The 23,472-nt window shown below is 41.4% G+C and overlaps 2 protein-coding genes across 2 annotated transcripts in view; both read left to right on the top strand.

Moving 5' to 3' along the window:
- Positions 1–9,445, top strand: part of LOC146512727 (IgGFc-binding protein-like) — a 69,412-nt gene extending 59,967 nt beyond the window's left edge. The window contains 14 exon segments of the mRNA XM_085171009.1: positions 96–413; positions 415–543; positions 545–650; positions 743–1,332; positions 1,505–1,662; positions 1,812–2,212; positions 2,385–2,581; positions 3,975–4,140; positions 5,926–6,326; positions 6,414–6,990; positions 7,086–7,669; positions 7,787–8,339; positions 8,420–9,021; positions 9,194–9,445. Of these exon segments, the coding sequence (XP_085027135.1) occupies positions 96–413; positions 415–543; positions 545–650; positions 743–1,332; positions 1,505–1,662; positions 1,812–2,212; positions 2,385–2,581; positions 3,975–4,140; positions 5,926–6,326; positions 6,414–6,990; positions 7,086–7,669; positions 7,787–8,339; positions 8,420–9,021; positions 9,194–9,382 (4,971 nt within the window). The 3' untranslated portion in view covers positions 9,383–9,445.
- The window catches only part of LOC146512726 (IgGFc-binding protein-like), a 28,050-nt gene continuing 13,970 nt past the window's right edge, over positions 9,393–23,472 (top strand). The window contains exons 1-14 of the mRNA XM_085170095.1: positions 9,393–9,901; positions 10,074–10,270; positions 11,674–11,839; positions 13,616–14,016; positions 14,104–14,680; positions 14,776–15,359; positions 15,477–16,029; positions 16,122–16,711; positions 16,884–17,041; positions 17,191–17,591; positions 17,764–17,960; positions 19,351–19,516; positions 22,366–22,766; positions 22,854–23,430. Of these exons, the coding sequence (XP_085026221.1) occupies positions 9,457–9,901; positions 10,074–10,270; positions 11,674–11,839; positions 13,616–14,016; positions 14,104–14,680; positions 14,776–15,359; positions 15,477–16,029; positions 16,122–16,711; positions 16,884–17,041; positions 17,191–17,591; positions 17,764–17,960; positions 19,351–19,516; positions 22,366–22,766; positions 22,854–23,430 (5,413 nt within the window). The 5' untranslated portion in view covers positions 9,393–9,456. The remainder of the gene's footprint in view (positions 9,902–10,073; positions 10,271–11,673; positions 11,840–13,615; positions 14,017–14,103; positions 14,681–14,775; positions 15,360–15,476; positions 16,030–16,121; positions 16,712–16,883; positions 17,042–17,190; positions 17,592–17,763; positions 17,961–19,350; positions 19,517–22,365; positions 22,767–22,853; positions 23,431–23,472) is intronic.

Below are 23,472 nucleotides of genomic sequence, written 5' to 3'. Positions count from 1 at the left end.
TAAAATTATGTTCTTCCTTTAATATTTTTTTATGTGTACACGGACACAATACTGTTTAAGTCTTGTTAACTGCAAAAAACTGGATGATCCTGCAGGTTAACGGTCAGCTGATCAGGCTACCTTTCAGCACTACATCCAACCGAATCCAGATCTTCCACAGCAGCATTTACAGTGTCATCATTCGCACCTCCTTTGGTGTAACTGTGCAGACAGTCTGGCCTCACTTTGTCCGTGTCACTGCTCCTGGTGTCTACAATGGTTCACTGGGTGGACTCTGTGGTAATTACAATGGTCATCCACATGATGACTTCAATACACCCAACGGTGTCCTGGTCAACAGTTCTCAGGACTTTGGAGACAGTTGGCGAGATGGCTCTCTGGCTGCTCACTGCGTGGAAAGCATGAACCAAAATTTCTACAACTAATTACAATTCTAGTGAGTACTGTGGCATTCTCAGCTCACCAGATGGGCCATTTGTACCCTGTTGGTCTGTGGTCGACCCAAGGCAGCAGGTGGATGTATGTGTGGAGATCATGGGGGGCTTCTAACAATCCAGCATCAACTCTGTGTGGCGTCCTACGAGATTATGCACTAATGTGTCAACAGAAGGGTGTTGCCTTAGGACAATGGAGAAATGCAACTGGCTGTGGTAAGCATTCAACTGTTTTTGAATTAATTCTAGCCATGATCTCCAAATGTTTAAGAATGTTTTTTTATGTTAACCTGTTTGTTTTTCTCCAGCACTAACCTGCCCATCAAACAGCCATTATGAACTCTGTGGAACCTCTTGTCCTTCTGCTTGCCCCAGCCTCTCTTTCCCCTTCACTTGTGATACTGTGTGCCAGGAGGGCTGTCAGTGTAACAATGGTTTTATCCTCAATGGTGACCAGTGCGTTCCACCAACATCTTGTGGATGCTATCATCAAGGACGCTATCACCAAGGTGGTGAGCAGTTCTGGGATGGTGAAGAATGTCAGAGCTTGTGTACCTGTAACGGCGCTACAGGGAATGTCCACTGTACTCCCAACTCCTGTGGGCCCCGGGAGTCCTGCCGTGTGGTGGAGGGCGAGTTTGGCTGCCATCCCAACCCTCATGGCACCTGCTCTGCTACTGGAGACCCTCACTACATCACCTTTGATCGTAAGGCCTATGACTTCCAAGGAACCTGTCGCTATGTTCTGGTGACCCTATGTAATGCCACTGATGAGCTCAATCAGTTTTCCGTGGAAGCTAAGAATGAGGGGCTTCCACTTTCAATAGTAGCTGAAGTTTTTGTGAATGTCTGGGGCTACGACGTGCATATCTCAAGGGACAGAAGAGGTTTGGTACAAGTAAGTAGTTAGTGATAGTTCTCATTCGATGATTGTTATGAACAATTTCAGGTGTATGAAGTAAATGGCAGCTACATATATTTTAGGGATATTTGTACTGCTGTGAATGAAAAAAATAACAATTAAAAAGTAGAAAAACTACCCACTGATTTTCTTTGCTTATCTCTTCTAGGTGAATGGAGTAACTAGAAATTTACCTATTGTCTTCAATGAAGGTAACGTTTCTATCTACGCAACAGGATCTCGTATACTTGTCAGCACTAATTTTGGCTTGAGTGTAACCTATAATGGATATAGTGCAGTGTTTATCTCCGTACCACCAAATTACAGGTACAATTCCCACCCATCAAAGCTGCAGTAATTATTGTTTGACATACTTTAAAAACAGGATAATCCCAGCTATATAAATAATTTATTTACTAATAATTTATCCTTATGAAACTAACACAAGAACTATTGCTAACTGTTGTCATCAACAGAGAAAAAATATGCGGACTTTGTGGAAATTTCAATGGAAATCCAAATGATGACTTTCACACACCATCTGGAATGATAGTCACATCTCCAGATGAGTTTGGGAGAGCCTGGAAGGTGCCAGGCAACTACACGTGCAATGATGGCTGTGGCTCCTCCTGTCCACAGTGTGCCAATGAACAGCCTGCTAGAGATCAGTGTGAGGTGATACAGGCAGCTGATGGGCCCTTCAGTTTCTGCCACGAGGAGGTGGACCCGGCACCATATTTCAACGACTGCGTGTTTGATGTATGTTTGTCAGGAAATCAAGGCCACGATCTCTTGTGCAGTGCCATTGAATCATATGTCAGTGCCTGTCAGTCTGCTAATGTTCGAATCTATCCCTGGAGAGAGAACATCACCTGCAGTGAGTCAGCATGTCATTATATTTTATTTATATCTAAATGTACAAGAAATTTGCTAACCACTTCAGAAATAAAATGTCCAATAATTTTACAATACTCACTATATCCACACTGTATTACATTTAAAGTGGTATGTCTGACTAGTGCCATTTGTCACGTTTCTCACTTATTAAGCACTGGACTGTCCAGCCAACAGCCATTATGAGCTGTGCGGTACTGACTGTGGCCACACCTGTGCCAGTAGCATTGATGAAACCTGTGAGCAGTTCTGCTCTGAGGGATGTTTCTGTGATGAAGGCTTCATCAAGAGTGGGACCAGGTGTGTCCCAGTGGAAAGCTGTGGCTGCCAATATGATGGATTCTACTATGATGTAAGACATATTAAAGTCAATAGTAAATACTCTTTGAAGTAATTCCCTTCAAATCAGCAGAATCAGCAGACTTGCCCTTCTTACATTTAGAAAGCTTCGTGAAGTGTTTTGGACTGTGACAAAGCTTAAAATTCAGAAATATATTTAAAACAAACAACAGAGTCTATTATAGCTCAGTAATAATGTGGTAATATTGAGGTAACAAGGTGGAAACAGGAAGATAAAAACTAGAGATATAGCAAATAATTGCCACTTCATTTCCAGAGTAATAACCAAGTGATCTAGTGAGTACTATTACATTTAAATCTATGTAATAACAGACCATAAATTATAAGTGATAATATGGATACAAATGTATGTACATGAGCTTAAAAAAACAATTAGTAATAGTATAGTCACAATCACTAGCAATAAAACACATTTTTATATATACTAACCTCATAATAATACGGTGATAAGATACTAATATGATTTTAAGTTTTAATGTATTGGGATACCATTACCATATTACCATAATGCTGGAATGAATCCTGCCTCAGCCACCAACATTTTTTTTGTTTGACAACAGTATCACCGTAAATATTATGTTTAAATCTGATATCTTACCTGGAATCAATGTTGGTTTCTGTTCAATAACCAAGAAACAAGCCTACAAAATGCAAATTGACGTTACCTGGAAACATGTGGTAGTTTAGGTCTAATAACCAGGAATCAGGGCTGCAAAATGGAAAAAAATGTTAGTTCCATGTTAATAACCAAATAAAATCCACACCAAATGAAAAGCATGATGAATACCTGGAAACGTGGTAGTTTCTATGAAATAGCAAATAATAGGGGTTGCAAAATGCAAAACTACAGTTTATAGTTTCATATAACTGAAATCTTAGGATCACAAAAAAGGTCTTCATTTGCTATCATTTATTCAGCATAGCTATTATGACTGTTTTATATTACACCACTAAAAAGAAAATAATTAATATGTAGCTATACAAGCAGAATGATGGTCTAACTCTTTAAACTGCAGAATTTTTTTTTTTTTTTTTTTTGGGGGGGGGAATATGTCCCTAAATAAATGAACACATTAAACAATCAGTTGAAGATTATACAGCTACATCAGGACAGTTAAATACTTTTTTTCATGCAGTTCTGTTCCACATATTTATTGAAATTGTGGCATTTAGCATCTGTCCTTTCTGTGGGAGAAAGATCAACAGCTACGACTAGTTGCTCTGTCACAATATTTAGTACATTAATAGTTGCAGTTTGCAGTGATCTAGCAATTACTGCACTAAATCACCTACAATTAATGAAAACAAAATCCTTCAAAATGGTATTTTAAGAACTATATTTGTTGTATCAATTTGGCTATGATTTGGTGTGGTGTGGTTCACAGGCTGGCGAGTCCTTCTGGACAGACGGTTGCTCCCAGAGATGTGAATGTCACGCTCCAAATGACCTGCGATGTTCTGCCTCATCTTGCACTCCTGAACAGCAGTGCTCCATCAGAGACGGCCAGCTGGGCTGTTACAATGCTACCACCTGCGCAGTATCTTTCAAAGGTATCGTGTACATTTTCCCTGCTATGCAGATGATCTCCAGCTCTGTCAAGGAAACCATAAGACTAAACTGTAGCAATGTCTTAAAGACATAAAGACATGGATGATCTTCAATTTTCTGCTTCAAATTCAGATAAAGATAAGATTATTGTACTCAGCTATAAAACTCTTACAAACATGATGTCTAACCAGATGCACACTCGGACTGGGATTACCGTGGCCTCCAGTGGAGAGAAATGTTTGAGCTGTTTTTGACCAGGTTATGTCCTTCAGTGCTCATATTAAACAAATAAGTAGAATGGCTTTCTTGCATTTATGCAGTATCTCTAAAATTAGAAAAATCCTATTTCAGAGTGACGCTCTTTTTCTCAACATCGCTTGGGAAAACACTATTTCATGTGTTACAAAAGCAGTTTTACCCCGGTTCTTTTATTCGTCGAGGCATCCAGAGACGGAACCGGAACTCAGTAGTTATTTCACAAAACCTTTATTCATCTTTATTTAAGCATGCACTTCTAGAAGGGAAGACGAGGCTGACGTCCCTCTGCAAAATCTTCACCCCTTTGTTAGTTACAGCCAGCTTTATAGAGGCGACCCCATCATAAACACCCCTCCCCCCCCCCCCCCCCCCCCACGGTGTGCTGCAAACTCTGTGTCTGTGTCTATGTGCATGAGCACGTGAGTGCCTACATGTGCGTGTTCCCGCGTGTCTATGTGAGTGCTCGTGAGTGACTGTGTACGCATACCTGTCTGTATGTGTGTGCACGTGAGTGAGTGTCCGTGACAGTTAAAAACTGTGGGTGTAGGTGACTCCCTAGAGGTCATAAAAACCCATCTCCCTTTCAGACCGCAGTTATCCAGTTACAAATGTTGAGACCCCACCCAGGTATCCTCTGGGGAATTTCCACTCAGCATTAACTCCTCTTTGTCTTACTTTCACAGTTCAAGTGGGGGAGGGGTCTCCTACAATCTAATCCTAAATTCATGACACAGTCAGGCCTTTATTACATTGAGGGCAGTGTCAGCATGTCTACAATAATTCTACATTCTATGTTAACACATTTCTAAACTCTAAAATAAGCTAAACATTCCTACACATGCCATTAAAGTACTGGTTAAGATTAGGAATAACGCTATGGTTAGGGATAAGGTTAGGTTTAGGGCTGGAATACAGGGCTGGAACGATCTATTACCGCAGGACCATCATTCCACTTGATTTCATCCATAACCCGGCGCGTACCATAAGAACACGGAAGGTCACCTTTCGCGTTCCTCAGGAACGCCATGGGACGTGACAAAACGTCGGGATGTTACGCCTCGGGAGTGAGAACGGTCTGTATTATCAGATTTTCCCAAAAACTCACTGAAAAGCATTGAGTTGATCCAAAATGCTGCAGTACGGACAGGGACTAAAAAGAAAGAACATATTTCTCCTATACTAGCTTCCCTTCTTTTGCTCCCTGTTAAATCCAGATTCAAATTATTTTCCTCATATAGGTCTTGAACAATCAGGCCTCATCTTATCTTAATGAAATCATAGTGCCGTATCCTCCCAACAGAGCACATCTCAGACTGCTGTTAGGCATTGTTGGATTGTTGCAGTGTTCTTTCTGTTATTTGAGGGTCTTTAGTTTACAATATAAAGTGCCTTGAGGCAATTCCTGCTGTTATTTGACAGCACATGAAAAAAATGTAAGGTTTGAAAGTTTTTTCCTAAAGCTTTATGAATGTAAATGTCTGGACATTTAACACAAGGCATAAGGGACATTTCCTTTTATTCTTTTTAAGGTGAATTAGTGCAGCTGGGTGCTTCATTCTGGAGTGACAGGACCTGTGCACAGAAGTGCACATGTACCTCAACAGGCCTGCAGTGCCGCAGTGAGCCATGCTCCTTTTCACAGATCTGCAAGCCAGCTTCCTTCCAGTTCTCCTGTCAGACAGTGCCAAGAGGAACCTGCACCATAAGCGGTGATCCCCATTACTACACCTTTGATGACACAGTGTTTCACTTTCAAGGCACTTGCACGTATGTTCTCTCTGAGCAATGTAATAGTGGACGGCCCTACTACAGAGTAGAAGGCAAAAATGAGCACAGAGACAATACTCTAGTCTCTTGGACACGACTGGTGAAAGTGCATGTCTACAATGACACAATTGAGCTTGTCAAAGGACGCCGTGGTCAGGCCAAGGTTGGTCATTTTGATTCTGGATAAATTCTACACTTTATGACCAGATATACTTTTCTCACTTGATATATTTGCTGGTTTTGTTTACAGGTTAACGGGAACTTTGCATCCACTCCATTCTCCCTTAGCAATGGCACCGTGCAGGTTTATGAGTCAGGTTTTTCTGTGTTTGTCAGCACTGACTTTGGTTTAGTGGTGTCTTATGACACAAATCATTATGTCCAGATCAGGTTGCCCTACACTTACCAGAATGGTACATGCGGTCTTTGTGGAAACTTCAATGGCATTGGTAGAGATGACTTTCAAACTCGTGACGGTGAGGTTGTGAGCTCTGATGTGGTTTTTGCTAACAGCTGGCAAGCATCTGGGGATGATGAGCCTAGCTGTGGGCCACAGTGCGGAGGTCTGGACTGTGCTGTTTGCACTGTAGAAAAGACAGCATTGTACAGCAACACTGACCACTGTGGTATCCTCAGCAGTAGTTCTGGACCTTTCACGGCTTGCCATCAACAACTCCCTCCACAGTCCTTTGTGGACAGTTGTGTCTATGATCTGTGTGTAGGAGGAGGGTACCGACCTATTCTCTGTCAAGCCCTAAGTGTGTATGCAAGTCAGTGTCAACAAAGTGGTATTCAGCTACCAAGTTGGAGGACACCTGGCTTTTGTGGTATGTTAATCACTTTTTTTTTTTGCATTATTTCAAAATATTATTGTATTAAAATTCCACCGATGTAAATATCGATGTTGTTCTGTTATTCCTAGAAATCCCATGTCCAGCCAACAGCCACTTTGAGTCTGAAGGCACAGGATGTCCACCTACCTGTGTTAATCCCAACTCTACCCATAACTGCCCTCTACCTCCCCAGGAAAGCTGCATCTGTGATTCAGGCTACATCCTCAGTGGTGGGGTCTGCGTCCCTCATGCTGAGTGTGGCTGCAGCTTTGAGGGCCGTTACTACCGCTCTGGACAAACTGTAATACTAGACGAAGAGTGTGGGAGATGTTGTAGCTGCAGTTATGGCTCCATGACTTGCCACTCTCATGGTTGTGGCCCACTTGAATCATGCAGGGTGGAGGATGGAGAAAGAGGATGCAGACCAAATAGCTATGAAACATGCTGGATCAGAGGGCCGGGGTCATATCAGACATTTGATGGACTGACATACCATTATCCTGGGGCGTGTCGATTGACACTTGCCAAAGTTATGGGACTGTCCAGTCACCCACACTTCATGGTGACAGCAGAAAAAGTACCAAGAGGCCAGCAAGGTTTTGCACGAATTCTGCATTTTGAAGCAGAGGGGATACACGTATCTATGGAGATGGCAAATAACAGTAAAGTGAAGGTAAGTGAATGGAACACTTACTTAAAATTATGTTCTTCCTTTAATATTTTTTTATGTGTACACGGACACAATACTGTTTAAGTCTTGTTAACTGCAAAAAACTGGATGATCCTGCAGGTTAACGGTCAGCTGATCAGGCTACCTTTCAGCACTACATCCAACCGAATCCAGATCTTCCACAGCAGCATTTACAGTGTCATCATTCGCACCTCCTTTGGTGTAACTGTGCAGACAGTCTGGCCTCACTTTGTCCGTGTCACTGCTCCTGGTGTCTACAATGGTTCACTGGGTGGACTCTGTGGTAATTACAATGGTCATCCACATGATGACTTCAATACACCCAATGGTGTCCTGGTCAACAGTTCTCAGGACTTTGGAGACAGTTGGCGAGATGGCTCTCTGGCTGCTCACTGCGTGGAAAGCATGAACCAAAATTCTACAACTAATTACAATTCTAGTGAGTACTGTGGCATTCTCAGCTCACCAGATGGGCCATTTGTACCCTGTTGGTCTGTGGTCGACCCAAGGCAGCAGGTGGATGTATGTGTGGAGATCATGGGGGGCTCTAACAATCCAGCATCAACTCTGTGTGGCGTCCTACGAGATTATGCACTAATGTGTCAACAGAAGGGTGTTGCCTTAGGAAAATGGAGAAATGAAACCGGCTGTGGTAAGCATTCAACTGTTTTTGAATTAATTCTAGCCATGATCTCCAAATGTTTAAAAATGTTTTTTTATGTTAACCTGTTTGTTTTTCTCCAGCACTAACCTGCCCATCAAACAGCCATTATGAACTCTGTGGAACCTCTTGTCCTTCTGCTTGCCCCAGCCTCTCTTTCCCCTTCACTTGTGATACTGTGTGCCAGGAGGGCTGTCAGTGTAACAATGGTTTTATCCTCAATGGTGACCAGTGCGTTCCACCAACATCTTGTGGATGCTATCATCAAGGACGCTATCACCAAGGTGGTGAGCAGTTCTGGGATGGTGAAGAATGTCAGAGCTTGTGTACCTGTAACGGTGCTACAGGGAATGTCCACTGTACTCCCAACTCCTGTGGGCCCCGGGAGTCCTGCCGTGTGGTGGAGGGCGAGTTTGGCTGCCATCCCAACCCTCATGGCACCTGCTCTGCTACTGGAGACCCTCACTACATCACCTTTGATCGTAAGGCCTATGACTTCCAAGGAACCTGTCGCTATGTTCTGGTGACCCTATGTAATGCCACTGATGAGCTCAATCAGTTTTCCGTGGAAGCTAAGAATGAGGGGCTTCCACTTTCAATAGTAGCTGAAGTTTTTGTGAATGTCTGGGGCTACGACGTGCATATCTCAAGGGACAGAAGAGGTTTGGTACAAGTAAGTAGTTAGTGATAGTTCTCATTCGATGATTGTTATGAACAATTTCAGGTGTATGAAGTAAATGGCAGCTACATATATTTTAGGGATATTTTTACTGCTGTGAATGAAAAAAATAACAATTAAAAAGTAGAAAAACTACCCACTGATTTTCTTTGCTTATCTCTTCTAGGTGAATGGAGTAACTAGAAATTTACCTATTGTCTTGAATGAAGGTAACGTTTCTATCTACGCAACAGGATCTCGTATACTTGTCAGCACTAATTTTGGCTTGAGTGTAACCTATAATGGATATAGTGCAGTGTTTATCTCCGTACCACCAATTTACAGGTACAATTCCCACCCATCAAAGCTGCAGTAATTATTGTTTGACATGCTTTAAAAACAGGATAATCCCAGCTATATAAATAATTTATTTACTAATAATTTATCCTTATGAAACTAACACAAGAACTATTGCTAACTGTTGTCATCAACAGAGAAAAAATATGCGGACTTTGTGGAAATTTCAATGGAAATCCAAATGATGACTTTCACACACCATCTGGAACGATAGTCACATCTCCAGATGAGTTTGGGAGAGCCTGGAAGGTGCCAGGCAACTACACGTGCAATGATGGCTGTGGCTCCTCCTGTCCACAGTGTGCCAATGAACAGCCTGCTAGAGATCAGTGTGAGGTGATACAGGCAGCTGATGGGCCCTTCAGTTTCTGCCACGAGGAGGTGGACCCGGCACCATATTTCAACGACTGCGTGTTTGATGTATGTTTGTCAGGAAATCAAGGCCACGATCTCTTGTGCAGTGCCATTGAATCATATGTCAGTGCCTGTCAGTCTGCTAATGTTCGAATCTATCCCTGGAGAGAGAACACCACCTGCAGTGAGTCAGCATGTCATTATATTTTATTTATATCTAAATGTACAAGAAATTTGCTAACCATTTCAGAAATAAAATGTCCAATAATTTTACAATACTCACTATATCCACACTGTATTACATTTAAAGTGGTATGTCTGACTAGTGCCATTTGTCACGTTTCTCACTTATTAAGCACTGGACTGTCCAGCCAACAGCCATTATGAGCTGTGCGGTACTGACTGTGGCCACACCTGTGCCAGTAGCATTGATGAAACCTGTGAGCAGTTCTGCTCTGAGGGATGTTTCTGTGATGAAGGCTTCATCAAGAGTGGGACCAGGTGTGTCCCAGTGGAAAGCTGTGGCTGCCAATATGATGGATTCTACTATGATGTAAGACATATTAAAGTCAATAGTAAATACTCTTTGAAGTAATTCCCTTCAAATCAGCAGAATCAGCAGACTTGCCCTTCTTACATTTAGAAAGCTTCGTGAAGTGTTTTGGACTGTGACAAAGCTTAAAATTCAGAAATATATTTAAAACAAACAACAGAGTCTATTATAGCTCAGTAATAATGTGGTAATATTGAGGTAACAAGGTGGAAACAGGAAGATAAAAACTAGAGATATAGCAAATAATTGCCACTTCATTTCCAGAGTAATAACCAAGTGATCTAGTGAGTACTATTACATTTAAATCTATGTAATAACAGACCATAAATTATAAGTGATAATATGGATACAAATGTATGTACATGAGCTTAAAAAAACAATTAGTAATAGTATAGTCACAATCACTAGCAATAAAACACATTTTTATATATACTAACCTCATAATAATACGGTGATAAGATACTAATATGATTTTAAGTTTTAATGTATTGGGATACCATTACCATATTACCATAATGCTGGAATGAATCCTGCCTCAGCCACCAACATTTTTTTTGTTTGACAACAGTATCACCGTAAATATTATGTTTAAATCTGATATCTTACCTGGAATCAATGTTGGTTTCTGTTCAATAACCAAGAAACAAGCCTACAAAATGCAAATTGACGTTACCTGGAAACATGTGGTAGTTTAGGTCTAATAACCAGGAATCAGGGCTGCAAAATGGAAAAAAATGTTAGTTCCATGTTAATAACCAAATAAAATCCACACCAAATGAAAAGCATGATGAATACCTGGAAACGTGGTAGTTTCTATGAAATAGCAAATAATAGGGGTTGCAAAATGCAAAACTACAGTTTATAGTTTCATATAACTGAAATCTTAGGATCACAAAAAAGGTCTTCATTTGCTATCATATATTCAGCATAGCTATTATGACTATTTTATATTACACCACTAAAAAGAAAATAATTAATATGTAGCTATACAAGCAGAATGATGGTCTAACTCTTTAAACTGCAGAATTTTTTTTTTTTTTTTTTTGGGGGGGGGGGGGGGGGGGGAATCTGTCCCTAAATAAATGAATGCATTAAACAATCAGTTGAAGATTATACAGCTACATCAGAACAATTAAATACTTTTTTTCATGCAGTTCTGTTCCACATATTTATTGAAATTGTGGCATTTAGCATCTGTCCTTTCTGTGGGAGAAAGATCAACAGCTACGACTAGTTGCTCTGTCACAATATTTAGTACATTAATAGTTGCAGTTTGCAGTGATCTAGCAATTACTGCACTAAATCACCTACAATTAATGAAAACAAAATCCTTCAAAATGGTATTTTAAGAACTATATTTGTTGTATCAATTTGGCTATGATTTGGTGTGGTGTGGTTCACAGGCTGGCGAGTCCTTCTGGACAGACGGTTGCTCCCAGAGATGTGAATGTCACGCTCCAAATGACCTGCGATGTTCTGCCTCATCTTGCACTCCTGAACAGCAGTGCTCCATCAGAGACGGCCAGCTGGGCTGTTACAATGCTACCACCTGCGCAGTATCTTTCAAAGGTATCGTGTACATTTTCCCTGCTATGCAGATGATCTCCAGCTCTGTCAAGGAAACCATAAGACTAAACTGTAGGAATGTCTTAAAGACATAAAGACATGGATGATCTTCAATTTTCTGCTTCAAATTCAGATAAAGATAAGATTATTGTACTCAGCTATAAAACTCTTACAAACATGATGTCTAACCAGATACACACTCGGACTGGGATTACCGTGGCCTCCAGTGGAGAGAAATGTTTGAGCTGTTTTTGACCAGGTTATGTTCTTCAGTGCTCATATTAAACAAATAAGTAGAATGGCTTTCTTGCATTTATGCAGTATCTCTAAAATTAGAAAAATCCTATTTCAGAGTGACGCTCTTTTTCTCAACATCGCTTGGGAAAACACTATTTCATGTGTTACAAAAGCAGTTTTACCCCGGTTCTTTTATTCGTCGAGGCATCCAGAGACGGAACCGGAACTCAGTAGTTATTTCACAAAACCTTTATTCATCTTTATTTAAGCATGCACTTCTAGAAGGGAAGACGAGGCCGATGTCCCTCTGCAAAATCTTCACCCCTTTGTTAGTTACAGCCAGCTTTATAGAGGCGACCCCATCATAAACACCCCCCCCCCCCCCCCCCCGGTGTGCTGCAAACTCTGTGTCTGTGTCTATGTGCACGAGCACGTGAGTGCCTACATGTGCGTGTTCCCGCGTGTCTATGTGAGTGCTCGTGAGTGACTGTGTACGCATACCTGTGTGTATGTGTGTGCACGTGAGTGAGTGTCCGTGACAGTTAAAAACTGTGGGTGTAGGTGACTCCCTAGAGGTCATAAAAACCCATCTCCCTTTCAGACCACAGTTATCCAGTTACAAATGTTGAGACCCCACCCAGGTATCCTCTGGGGAATTTCCACTCAGCATTAACTCCTCTTTGTCTTACTTTCACAGTTCAAGTGGGGGAGGGGTCTCCTACAATCTAATCCTAAATTCATGACACAGTCAGGCCTTTATTACATTGAGGGCAGTGTCAGCGTCTCTACAATAATTCTACATGCTATGTTAACACATTTCTAAACTCTAAAATAAGCTAAACATTCCTACACATGCCATTAAAGTACTGGTTAAGATTAGGAATAACGTTATGGTTAGGGATAAGGTTAGGTTTAGGGCTGGAATACAGGGCTGGAACGTCTATTACCGCAGGACCATCATTCCACTTGATTTCATCCATAACCCGGCGCGTACCATAAGAACACGGAAGGTCACCTTTCGCGTTCCTCAGGAACGCCATGGGACGTGACAAAACGTCGGGATGTTACGCCTCGGGAGTGAGAACGGTCTGTATTATCAGATTTTCCCAAAAACTCACTGAAAAGCATTGAGTTGATCCAAAATGCTGCAGTACGGACAGGGACTAAAAAGAAAGAACATATTTCTCCTATACTAGCTTCCCTTCTTTTGCTCCCTGTTAAATCCAGATTCAAATTATTTTCCTCATATAGGTCTTGAACAATCAGGCCTCATCTTATCTTAATGAAATCATAGTGCCGTATCCTCCCAACAGAGCACATCTCAGACTGCTGTTAGGCATTGTTGGATTGTTGCAGTGTTCTCTCTGTTATTTGAGGGTCTTTAGTTTACAATATAAAGTGCCTTGAGGCAATTCCTGCTGTTATTTGACAGTACATGAAAAAAATGTAAGGTTTGAAAGTTTTTTCCTAAAGCTTTATGAATGTAAATGTCTGGACATTTAACACAAGGCATAAGGGACATTTCCTTTTATTCTTTTTAAGGTGAATTAGTGCAGCTGGGTGCTTCATTCTGGAGTGACAGGACCTGTGCACAGAAGTGCACATGTACCTCAACAGGCCTGCAGTGCCGCAGTGAGCCGTGCTCCTTTTCACAGATCTGCAAGCCAGCTTCCTTCCAGTTCTCCTGTCAGACAGTGCCAAGAGGAACCTGCACCATAAGCGGTGATCCCCATTACTACACCTTTGATGACACAGTGTTTCACTTTCAAGGCACTTGCACGTATGTTCTCTCTGAGCAATGTAATAGTGGACGGCCCTACTACAGAGTAGAAGGCAAAAATGAGCACAGAGACAATACTCTAGTCTCTTGGACACGACTGGTGAAAGTGCATGTCTACAATGACACAATTGAGCTTGTCAAAGGACGCCGTGGTCAGGCCAAGGTTGGTCATTTTGATTCTGGATAAATTCTACACTTTATGACCAGATATACTTTTCTCACTTGATATATTTGCTGGTTTTGTTTACAGGTTAACGGGAACTTTGCATCCACTCCATTCTCCCTTAGCAATGGCACCGTGCAGGTTTATGAGTCAGGTTTTTCTGTGTTTGTCAGCACTGACTTTGGTTTAGTGGTGTCTTATGACACAAATCATTATGTCCAGATCAGCTTGCCCTACACTTACCAGAATGGTACATGCGGTCTTTGTGGAAACTTCAATGGCATTGGTAGAGATGACTTTCAAACTCGTGACGGTGAGGTTGTGAGCTCTGATGTGGTTTTTGCTAACAGCTGGCAAGCATCTGGGGATGATGAGCCTAGCTGTGGGCCACAGTGCGGAGGTCTGGACTGTGCTGTTTGCACTGTAGAAAAGACAGCATTGTACAGCAACACTGACCACTGTGGTATCCTCAGCAGTAGTTCTGGACCTTTCACGGCTTGCCATCAACAACTCCCTCCACAGTCCTTTGTGGACAGTTGTGTGTATGATCTGTGTGTAGGAGGAGGGTACCGACCTATTCTCTGTCAAGCCCTAAGTGTGTATGCAAGTCAGTGTCAACAAAGTGGTATTCAGCTACCAAGTTGGAGGACACCTGGCTTTTGTGGTATGTTAATCACTTTTTTTTTTTGCATTATTTCAAAATATTATTGTATTAAAATTCCACCGATGTAAATATCGATGTTGTTCTGTTATTCCTAGAAATCCCATGTCCAGCCAACAGCCACTTTGAGTATGAAGGCACAGGATGTCCACCTACCTGTGTTATTCCCAACTCTACCCATAACTGCCCTCTACCTCCCCAGGAAAGCTGCATCTGTGATTCAGGCTACATCCTCAGTGGTGGGGTCTGCGTCCCTCATGCTGAGTGTGGCTGCAGCTTTGAGGGCCGTTACTACCGCTCTGGACAAACTGTAATACTAGACGAAGACTGTGGGAGACGTTGTAGCTGCAGTTATGGCTCCATGACTTGCCGCTCTCATGGTTGTGGCCCACTTGAATCATGCAGGGTGGAGGATGGAGAAAGAGGATGCAGACCAAATAGCTATGAAACATGCTGGATCAGAGGCCCGGGGTCATATCAGACATTTGATGGACTGACATACCATTATCCTGGGGCGTGTCGATTGACACTTGCCAAAGTTATGGGACTGTCCAGTCACCCACACTTCATGGTGACAGCAGAAAAAGTGCCAAGAGGCCAGCAAGGTTTTGCACGAATTCTGCATTTTGAAGCAGAGGGGATACACGTATCTATGGAGATGGCAAATAACAGTAAAGTGAAGGTAAGTGAATGGAACACTTACTTAAAATTATGTTCTTCCTTTAATATTTTTTTATGTGTACACGGACACAATACTGTTTAAGTCTTGTTAACTGCAAAAAACTGGATGATCCTGCAGGTTAACGGTCAGCTGATCAGGCTACCTTTCAGCACTACATCCAACCGAATCCAGATCTTCCACAGCAGCATTTACAGTGTCATCATTCGCACCTCCTTTGGTGTAACTGTGCAGACAGTCTGGCCTCACTTTGTCCGTGTCACTGCTCCTGGTGTCTACAATGGTTCACTGGGTGGACTCTGTGGTAATTACAATGGTCATCCACATGATGACTTCAATACACCCAACGGTGTCCTGGTCAACAGTTCTCAGGACTTTGGAGACAGTTGGCGAGATGGCTCTCTGGCTGCTCACTGCGTGGAAAGCATGAACCAAAATTCTACAACTAATTACAATTCTAGTGAGTACTGTGGCATTCTCAGCTCACCAGATGGGCCATTTGTACCCTGTTGGTCTGTGGTCGACCCAAGGCAGCAGGTGGATGTATGTGTGGAGATCATGGGGGGTTCTAACAATCCAGCATCAACTCTGTGTGGCGTCCTACGAGATTATGCACTAATGTGTCAACAGAAGGGTGTTGCCTTAGGACAATGGAGAAATGCAACTGGCTGTGGTAAGCATTCAACTGTTTTTGAATTAATTCTAGCCATGATCTCCAAATGTTTAAAAATGCTTTTTTATGTTAACCTGTTTGTTTTTCTCCAGCACTAACCTGCCCATCAAACAGCCATTATGAACTTTGTGGAACCTCTTGTCCTTCTGCTTGCCCCAGCCTCTCTTTCCCCTTCACTTGTGATACTGTGTGCCAGGAGGGCTGTCAGTGTAACAATGGTTTTATCCTCAATGGTGACCAGTGCGTTCCACCAACATCTTGTGGATGCTATCATCAAGGACGCTATCACCAAGGTGGTGAGCAGTTCTGGGATGGTGAAGAATGTCAGAGTTTGTGTACCTGTAACGGCGCTACAGGGAATGTCCACTGTACTCCCAACTCCTGTGGGCCCTTGGAGTCCTGCCGTGTGGTGGAGGGCGAGTTTGGCTGCCATCCCAACCCTCATGGCACCTGCTCTGCTACTGGAGACCCTCACTACATCACCTTTGATCGTAAGGCCTATGACTTCCAAGGAACCTGTCGCTATGTTCTGGTGACCCTATGTAATGCCACTGATGAGCTCAATCAGTTTTCCGTGGAAGCTAAGAATGAGGGGCTTCCACTTTCAATAGTAGCTGAAGTTTTTGTGAATGTCTGGGGCTACGACGTGCATATCTCAAGGGACAGAAGAGGTTTGGTACAAGTAAGTAGTTAGTGATAGTTCTCATTCGATGATTGTTATGAACAATTTCAGGTGTATGAAGTAAATGGCAGCTACATATATTTTAGGGATATTTTTACTGCTGTGAATGAAAAAAATAACAATTAAAAAGTAGAAAAACTACCCACTGATTTTCTTTGCTTATCTCTTCTAGGTGAATGGAGTAACTAGAAATTTACCTATTGTCTTGAATGAAGGTAACGTTTCTATCTACGCAACAGGATCTCGTATACTTGTCAGCACTAATTTTGGCTTGAGTGTAACCTATAATGGATATAGTGCAGTGTTTATCTCCATACCACCAAATTACAGGTACAATTCCCACCCATCAAAGCTGCAGTAATTATTGTTTGACATGCTTTAAAAACAGGATAATCCCAGCTATATAAATCATTTATTTACTAATAATTTATCCTTATGAAACTAACACAAGAACTATTGCTAACTGTTGTCATCAACAGAGAAAAAATATGCGGACTTTGTGGAAATTTCAATGGAAATCCAAATGATGACTTTCACACACCATCTGGAACGATAGTCACATCTCCAGATGAGTTTGGGAGAGCCTGGAAGGTGCCAGGCAACTACACGTGCAATGATGGCTGTGGCTCCTCCTGTCCACAGTGTGCCAATGAACAGCCTGCTAGAGATCAGTGTGAGGTGATACAGGCAGCTGATGGGCCCTTCAGTTTCTGCCACGAGGAGGTGGACCCGGCACCATATTTCAACGACTGCGTGTTTGATGTATGTTTGTCAGGAAATCAAGGCCACGATCTCTTGTGCAGTGCCATTGAATCATATGTCAGTGCCTGTCAGTCTGCTAATGTTCGAATCTATCCCTGGAGAGAGAACACCACCTGCAGTGAGTCAGCATGTCATTATATTTTATTTATATCTAAATGTACAAGAAATTTGCTAACCACTTCAGAAATAAAATGTCCAATAATTTTACAATACTCACTATATCCACACTGTATTACATTTAAAGTGGTATGTCTGACTAGTGCCATTTGTCACGTTTCTCACTTATTAAGCACTGGACTGTCCAGCCAACAGCCATTATGAGCTGTGCGGTACTGACTGTGGCCACACCTGTGCCAGTAGCATTGATGAAACCTGTGAGCAGTTCTGCTCTGAGGGATGTTTCTGTGATGAAGGCTTCATCAAGAGTGGGACCAGGTGTGTCCCAGTGGAAAGCTGTGGCTGCCAATATGATGGATTCTACTATGATGTAAGACATATTAAAGTCAATAGTAAATACTCTTTGAAGTAATTCCCTTCAAATCAGCAGAATCAGCAGACTTGCCCTTCTTACATTTAGAAAGCTTCGTGAAGTGTTTTGGACTGTGACAAAGCTTAAAATTCAGAAATATATTTAAAACAAACAACAGAGTCTATTATAGCTCAGTAATAATGTGGTAATATTGAGGTAACAAGGTGGAAACAGGAAGATAAAAACTAGAGATATAGCAAATAATTGCCACTTCATTTCCAGAGTAATAACCAAGTGATCTAGTGAGTACTATTACATTTAAATCTATGTAATAACAGACCATAAATTATAAGTGATAATATGGATACAAATGTATGTACATGAGCTTAAAAAAACAATTAGTAATAGTATAGTCACAATCACTAGCAATAAAACACATTTTTATATATACTAACCTCATAATAATACGGTGATAAGATACTAATATGATTTTAAGTTTTAATGTATTGGGATACCATTACCATATTACCATAATGCTGGAATGAATCCTGCCTCAGCCACCAACATTTTTTTTTGTTTGACAACAGTATCACCGTAAATATTATGTTTAAATCTGATATCTTACCTGGAATCAATGTTGGTTTCTGTTCAATAACCAAGAAACAAGCCTACAAAATGCAAATTGACGTTACCTGGAAACATGTGGTAGTTTAGGTCTAATAACCAGGAATCAGGGCTGCAAAATGGAAAAAAATGTTAGTTCCATGTTAATAACCAAATAAAATCCACACCAAATGAAAAGCATGATGAATACCTGGAAACGTGGTAGTTTCTATGAAATAGCAAATAATAGGGGTTGCAAAATGCAAAACTACAGTTTATAGTTTTATATAACTGAAATCTTAGGATCACAAAAAAGGTCTTCATTTGCTATCATTTATTCAGCATAGCTATTATGACTATTTTATATTACACCACTAAAAAGAAAATAATTAATATGTAGCTATACAAGCAGAATGATGGTCTAACTCTTTAAGCTGCAGAATTTTTTTTTGGGGGGGGGGGGGGGGAATCTGTCCCTAAATAAATGAATGCATTAAACAATCAGTTGAAGATTATACAGCTACATCAGAACAATTAAATACTTTTTTTCATGCAGTTCTGTTCCACATATTTATTGAAATTGTGGCATTTAGCATCTGTCCTTTCTGTGGGAGAAAGATCAACAGCTACGACTAGTTGCTCTGTCACAATATTTAGTACATTAATAGTTGCAGTTTGCAGTGATCTAGCAATTACTGCACTAAATCACCTACAATTAATGAAAACAAAATCCTTCAAAATGGTATTTTAAGAACTATATTTGTTGTATCAATTTGGCTATGATTTGGTGTGGTGTGGTTCACAGGCTGGCGAGTCCTTCTGGACAGACGGTTGCTCCCAGAGATGTGAATGTCACGCTCCAAATGACCTGCGATGTTCTGCCTCATCTTGCACTCCTGAACAGCAGTGCTCCATCAGAGACGGCCAGCTGGGCTGTTACAATGCTACCACCTGCGCAGTATCTTTCAAAGGTATCGTGTACATTTTCCCTGCTATGCAGATGATCTCCAGCTCTGTCAAGGAAACCATAAGACTAAACTGTAGGAATGTCTTAAAGACATAAAGACATGGATGATCTTCAATTTTCTGCTTCAAATTCAGATAAAGATAAGATTATTGTACTCAGCTATAAAACTCTTACAAACATGATGTCTAACCAGATACACACTCGGACTGGGATTACCGTGGCCTCCAGTGGAGAGAAATGTTTGAGCTGTTTTTGACCAGGTTATGTTCTTCAGTGCTCATATTAAACAAATAAGTAGAATGGCTTTCTTGCATTTATGCAGTATCTCTAAAATTAGAAAAATCCTATTTCAGAGTGACGCTCTTTTTCTCAACATCGCTTGGGAAAACACTATTTCATGTGTTACAAAAGCAGTTTTACCCCGGTTCTTTTATTCGTCGAGGCATCCAGAGACGGAACCGGAACTCAGTAGTTATTTCACAAAACCTTTATTCATCTTTATTTAAGCATGCACTTCTAGAAGGGAAGACGAGGCCGATGTCCCTCTGCAAAATCTTCACCCCTTTGTTAGTTACAGCCAGCTTTATAGAGGCGACCCCATCATAAACACCCCCCCCCCCCCCCCCCCCCCCGGTGTGCTGCAAACTCTGTGTCTGTGTCTATGTGCACGAGCACGTGAGTGCCTACATGTGCGTGTTCCCGCGTGTCTATGTGAGTGCTCGTGAGTGACTGTGTACGCATACCTGTGTGTATGTGTGTGCACGTGAGTGAGTGTCCGTGACAGTTAAAAACTGTGGGTGTAGGTGACTCCCTAGAGGTCATAAAAACCCATCTCCCTTTCAGACCACAGTTATCCAGTTACAAATGTTGAGACCCCACCCAGGTATCCTCTGGGGAATTTCCACTCAGCATTAACTCCTCTTTGTCTTACTTTCACAGTTCAAGTGGGGGAGGGGTCTCCTACAATCTACTCCTAAGTTCATGACCAGAGATGGGCAGTAACGCACCCATCTCTGGTTACTGTAATCCGATTACTTTTTTCAAGTAACGAGTAAAGTAAGGGATTACTATTGCAAAAACGGCAATTAGATTACCGTTACTTTCCCGTAGGAACGCTGCGTTACTGCGTTACTAAAACCGTGATTTTCTTGCGAGAATGTCTCATGACAGTGACGTTAGCGAGTGCGATGTTCGTGACAACAGCTGTGTGCAGATCAACAATGGATCATATATCGAGTGCGGGAGAGAGTATGAGCGTGCAGCGTTTAAAACGTGGAAGTACTGACCTTATTTTGAGTTTGATTCCGTAAAAAGTGACAAAAACATTAGTGTCCGCTGTGCGTGGGAAGAAAACTTCTTTTTACAGCGAAAAAAACCCCCCCTAAACTTCCAAGCAAGCACCGAGTAGCTACGTCGTAATGAGAAACTCAGAGAAACTGCGGTATCCTTCCACTGACCGCTGCGGCACACCTGCACCAGGATAAACCTCCGCCTACTCTACTCCTGCTTTACAGGTGAAAATAGAGCAAAAGGACTGCTAGTCTTTGACTTTATTTATTTTCTGCTGTGTTTTACTTGCATCTGAAAGAGTGAGTGTAAACACAATATATATATATATATATATATATATATATATATATATATATATATATATATATATATATATATATATTATGTGCTGGAATGTGCAGAAAATAGGTTTAAATGTTAAACTAATTTCTTCCAGTCAGAGAATGGTGCATATAATTAAAATTTTGCTTCATGCATAAAGTTAAAAGATTAAAACTAACAAAACAAGTTTTAAAAAAAGACTTTTCCATTTGATTACATTTTGTATGATGGATTATGTAGAAAAAGTAGAATTGGGCTGAAAGATCTATCGCTTTATCACCTGTTCAGGTTGTAAATCATGTTTTTAAAAAGTAACTAAGTAACTAAGTAACTAAGTAATTAATTACTTTTGAAAATAAGTAATCAGTAAAGTAACGGGATTACTTTTTTGGGGAAGTAATCAGTGATTAATTACTGATTACTTTTTTCAAGTAACTTGACCAACACTGTTCATGACACAGTCAGGCCTTTATTACATTGAGGGCAGTGTCAGCGTCTCTACAATAATTCTACATTCTATGTTAACACATTTCTAAACTCTAAAATAAGCTAAACATTCCTACACATGCCATTAAAGTACTGGTTAAGATTAGGAATAACGTTATGGTTAGGGATAAGGTTAGGTTTAGGGCTGGAACGTCTATTACCGCAGAACCATCATTCTACTTGATTTCATCCATAACCCGGCGCGTACCATAAGAACACGGAAGGTCACCTTTCGCGTTCCTCAGGAACGCCATGGGACGTGACAAAACGTCGGGATGTTACGCCTCGGGAGTGAGAACGGTCTGTATTATCAGATTTTCCCAAAAACTCACTGAAAAGCATTGAGTTGATCCAAAATGCTGCAGTACGGACAGGGACTAAAAAGAAAGAACATATTTCTCCTATACTAGCTTCCCTTCTTTTGCTCCCTGTTAAATCCAGATTCAAATTATTTTCCTCATATAGGTCTTGAACAATCAGGCCTCATCTTATCTTAATGAAATCATAGTGCCGTATCCTCCCAACAGAGCACATCTCAGACTGCTGTTAGGCATTGTTGGATTGTTGCAGTGTTCTCTCTGTTATTTGAGGGTCTTTAGTTTACAATATAAAGTGCCTTGAGGCAATTCCTGCTGTTATTTGACAGTACATGAAAAAAATGTAAGGTTTGAAAGTTTTTTCCTAAAGCTTTATGAATGTAAATGTCTGGACATTTAACACAAGGCATAAGGGACATTTCCTTTTATTCTTTTTAAGGTGAATTAGTGCAGCTGGGTGCTTCATTCTGGAGTGACAGGACCTGTGCACAGAAGTGCACATGTACCTCAACAGGCCTGCAGTGCCGCAGTGAGCCATGCTCCTTTTCACAGATCTGCAAGCCAGCTTCCTTCCAGTTCTCCTGTCAGACAGTGCCAAGAGGAACCTGCACCATAAGCGGTGATCCCCATTACTACACCTTTGATGACACAGTGTTTCACTTTCAAGGCACTTGCACGTATGTTCTCTCTGAGCAATGTAATAGTGGACGGCCCTACTACAGAGTAGAAGGCAAAAATGAGCACAGAGACAATACTCTAGTCTCTTGGACACGACTGGTGAAAGTGCATGTCTACAATGACACAATTGAGCTTGTCAAAGGACGCCGTGGTCAGGCCAAGGTTGGTCATTTTGATTCTGGATAAATTCTACACTTTATGACCAGATATACTTTTCTCACTTGATATATTTGCTGGTTTTGTTTACAGGTTAACGGGAACTTTGCATCCACTCCATTCTCCCTTAGCAATGGCACCGTGCAGGTTTATGAGTCAGGTTTTTCTGTGTTTGTCAGCACTGACTTTGGTTTAGTGGTGTCTTATGACACAAATCATTATGTCCAGATCAGCTTGCCCTACACTTACCAGAATGGTACATGCGGTCTTTGTGGAAACTTCAATGGCATTGGTAGAGATGACTTTCAAACTCGTGACGGTGAGGTTGTGAGCTCTGATGTGGTTTTTGCTAACAGCTGGCAAGCATCTGGGGATGATGAGCCTAGCTGTGGGCCACAGTGCGGAGGTCTGGACTGTGCTGTTTGCACTGTAGAAAAGACAGCATTGTACAGCAACACTGACCACTGTGGTATCCTCAGCAGTAGTTCTGGACCTTTCACGGCTTGCCATCAACAACTCCCTCCACAGTCCTTTGTGGACAGTTGTGTGTATGATCTGTGTGTAGGAGGAGGGTACCGACCTATTCTCTGTCAAGCCCTAAGTGTGTATGCAAGTCAGTGTCAACAAAGTGGTATTCAGCTACCAAGTTGGAGGACACCTGGCTTTTGTGGTATGTTAATCACTTTTTTTTTTTGCATTATTTCAAAATATT

The sequence above is a fragment of the Neolamprologus multifasciatus genome, chromosome 8 (genome assembly GCF_963576455.1).
Source record: "Neolamprologus multifasciatus chromosome 8, fNeoMul1.2, whole genome shotgun sequence".
Classification (NCBI taxonomy): Eukaryota; Metazoa; Chordata; class Actinopteri; order Cichliformes; family Cichlidae; genus Neolamprologus; species Neolamprologus multifasciatus.
The sequence above is the reverse complement of the archived record's forward strand: the minus strand, read 5'-3'. Positions and strand labels throughout refer to the sequence as shown.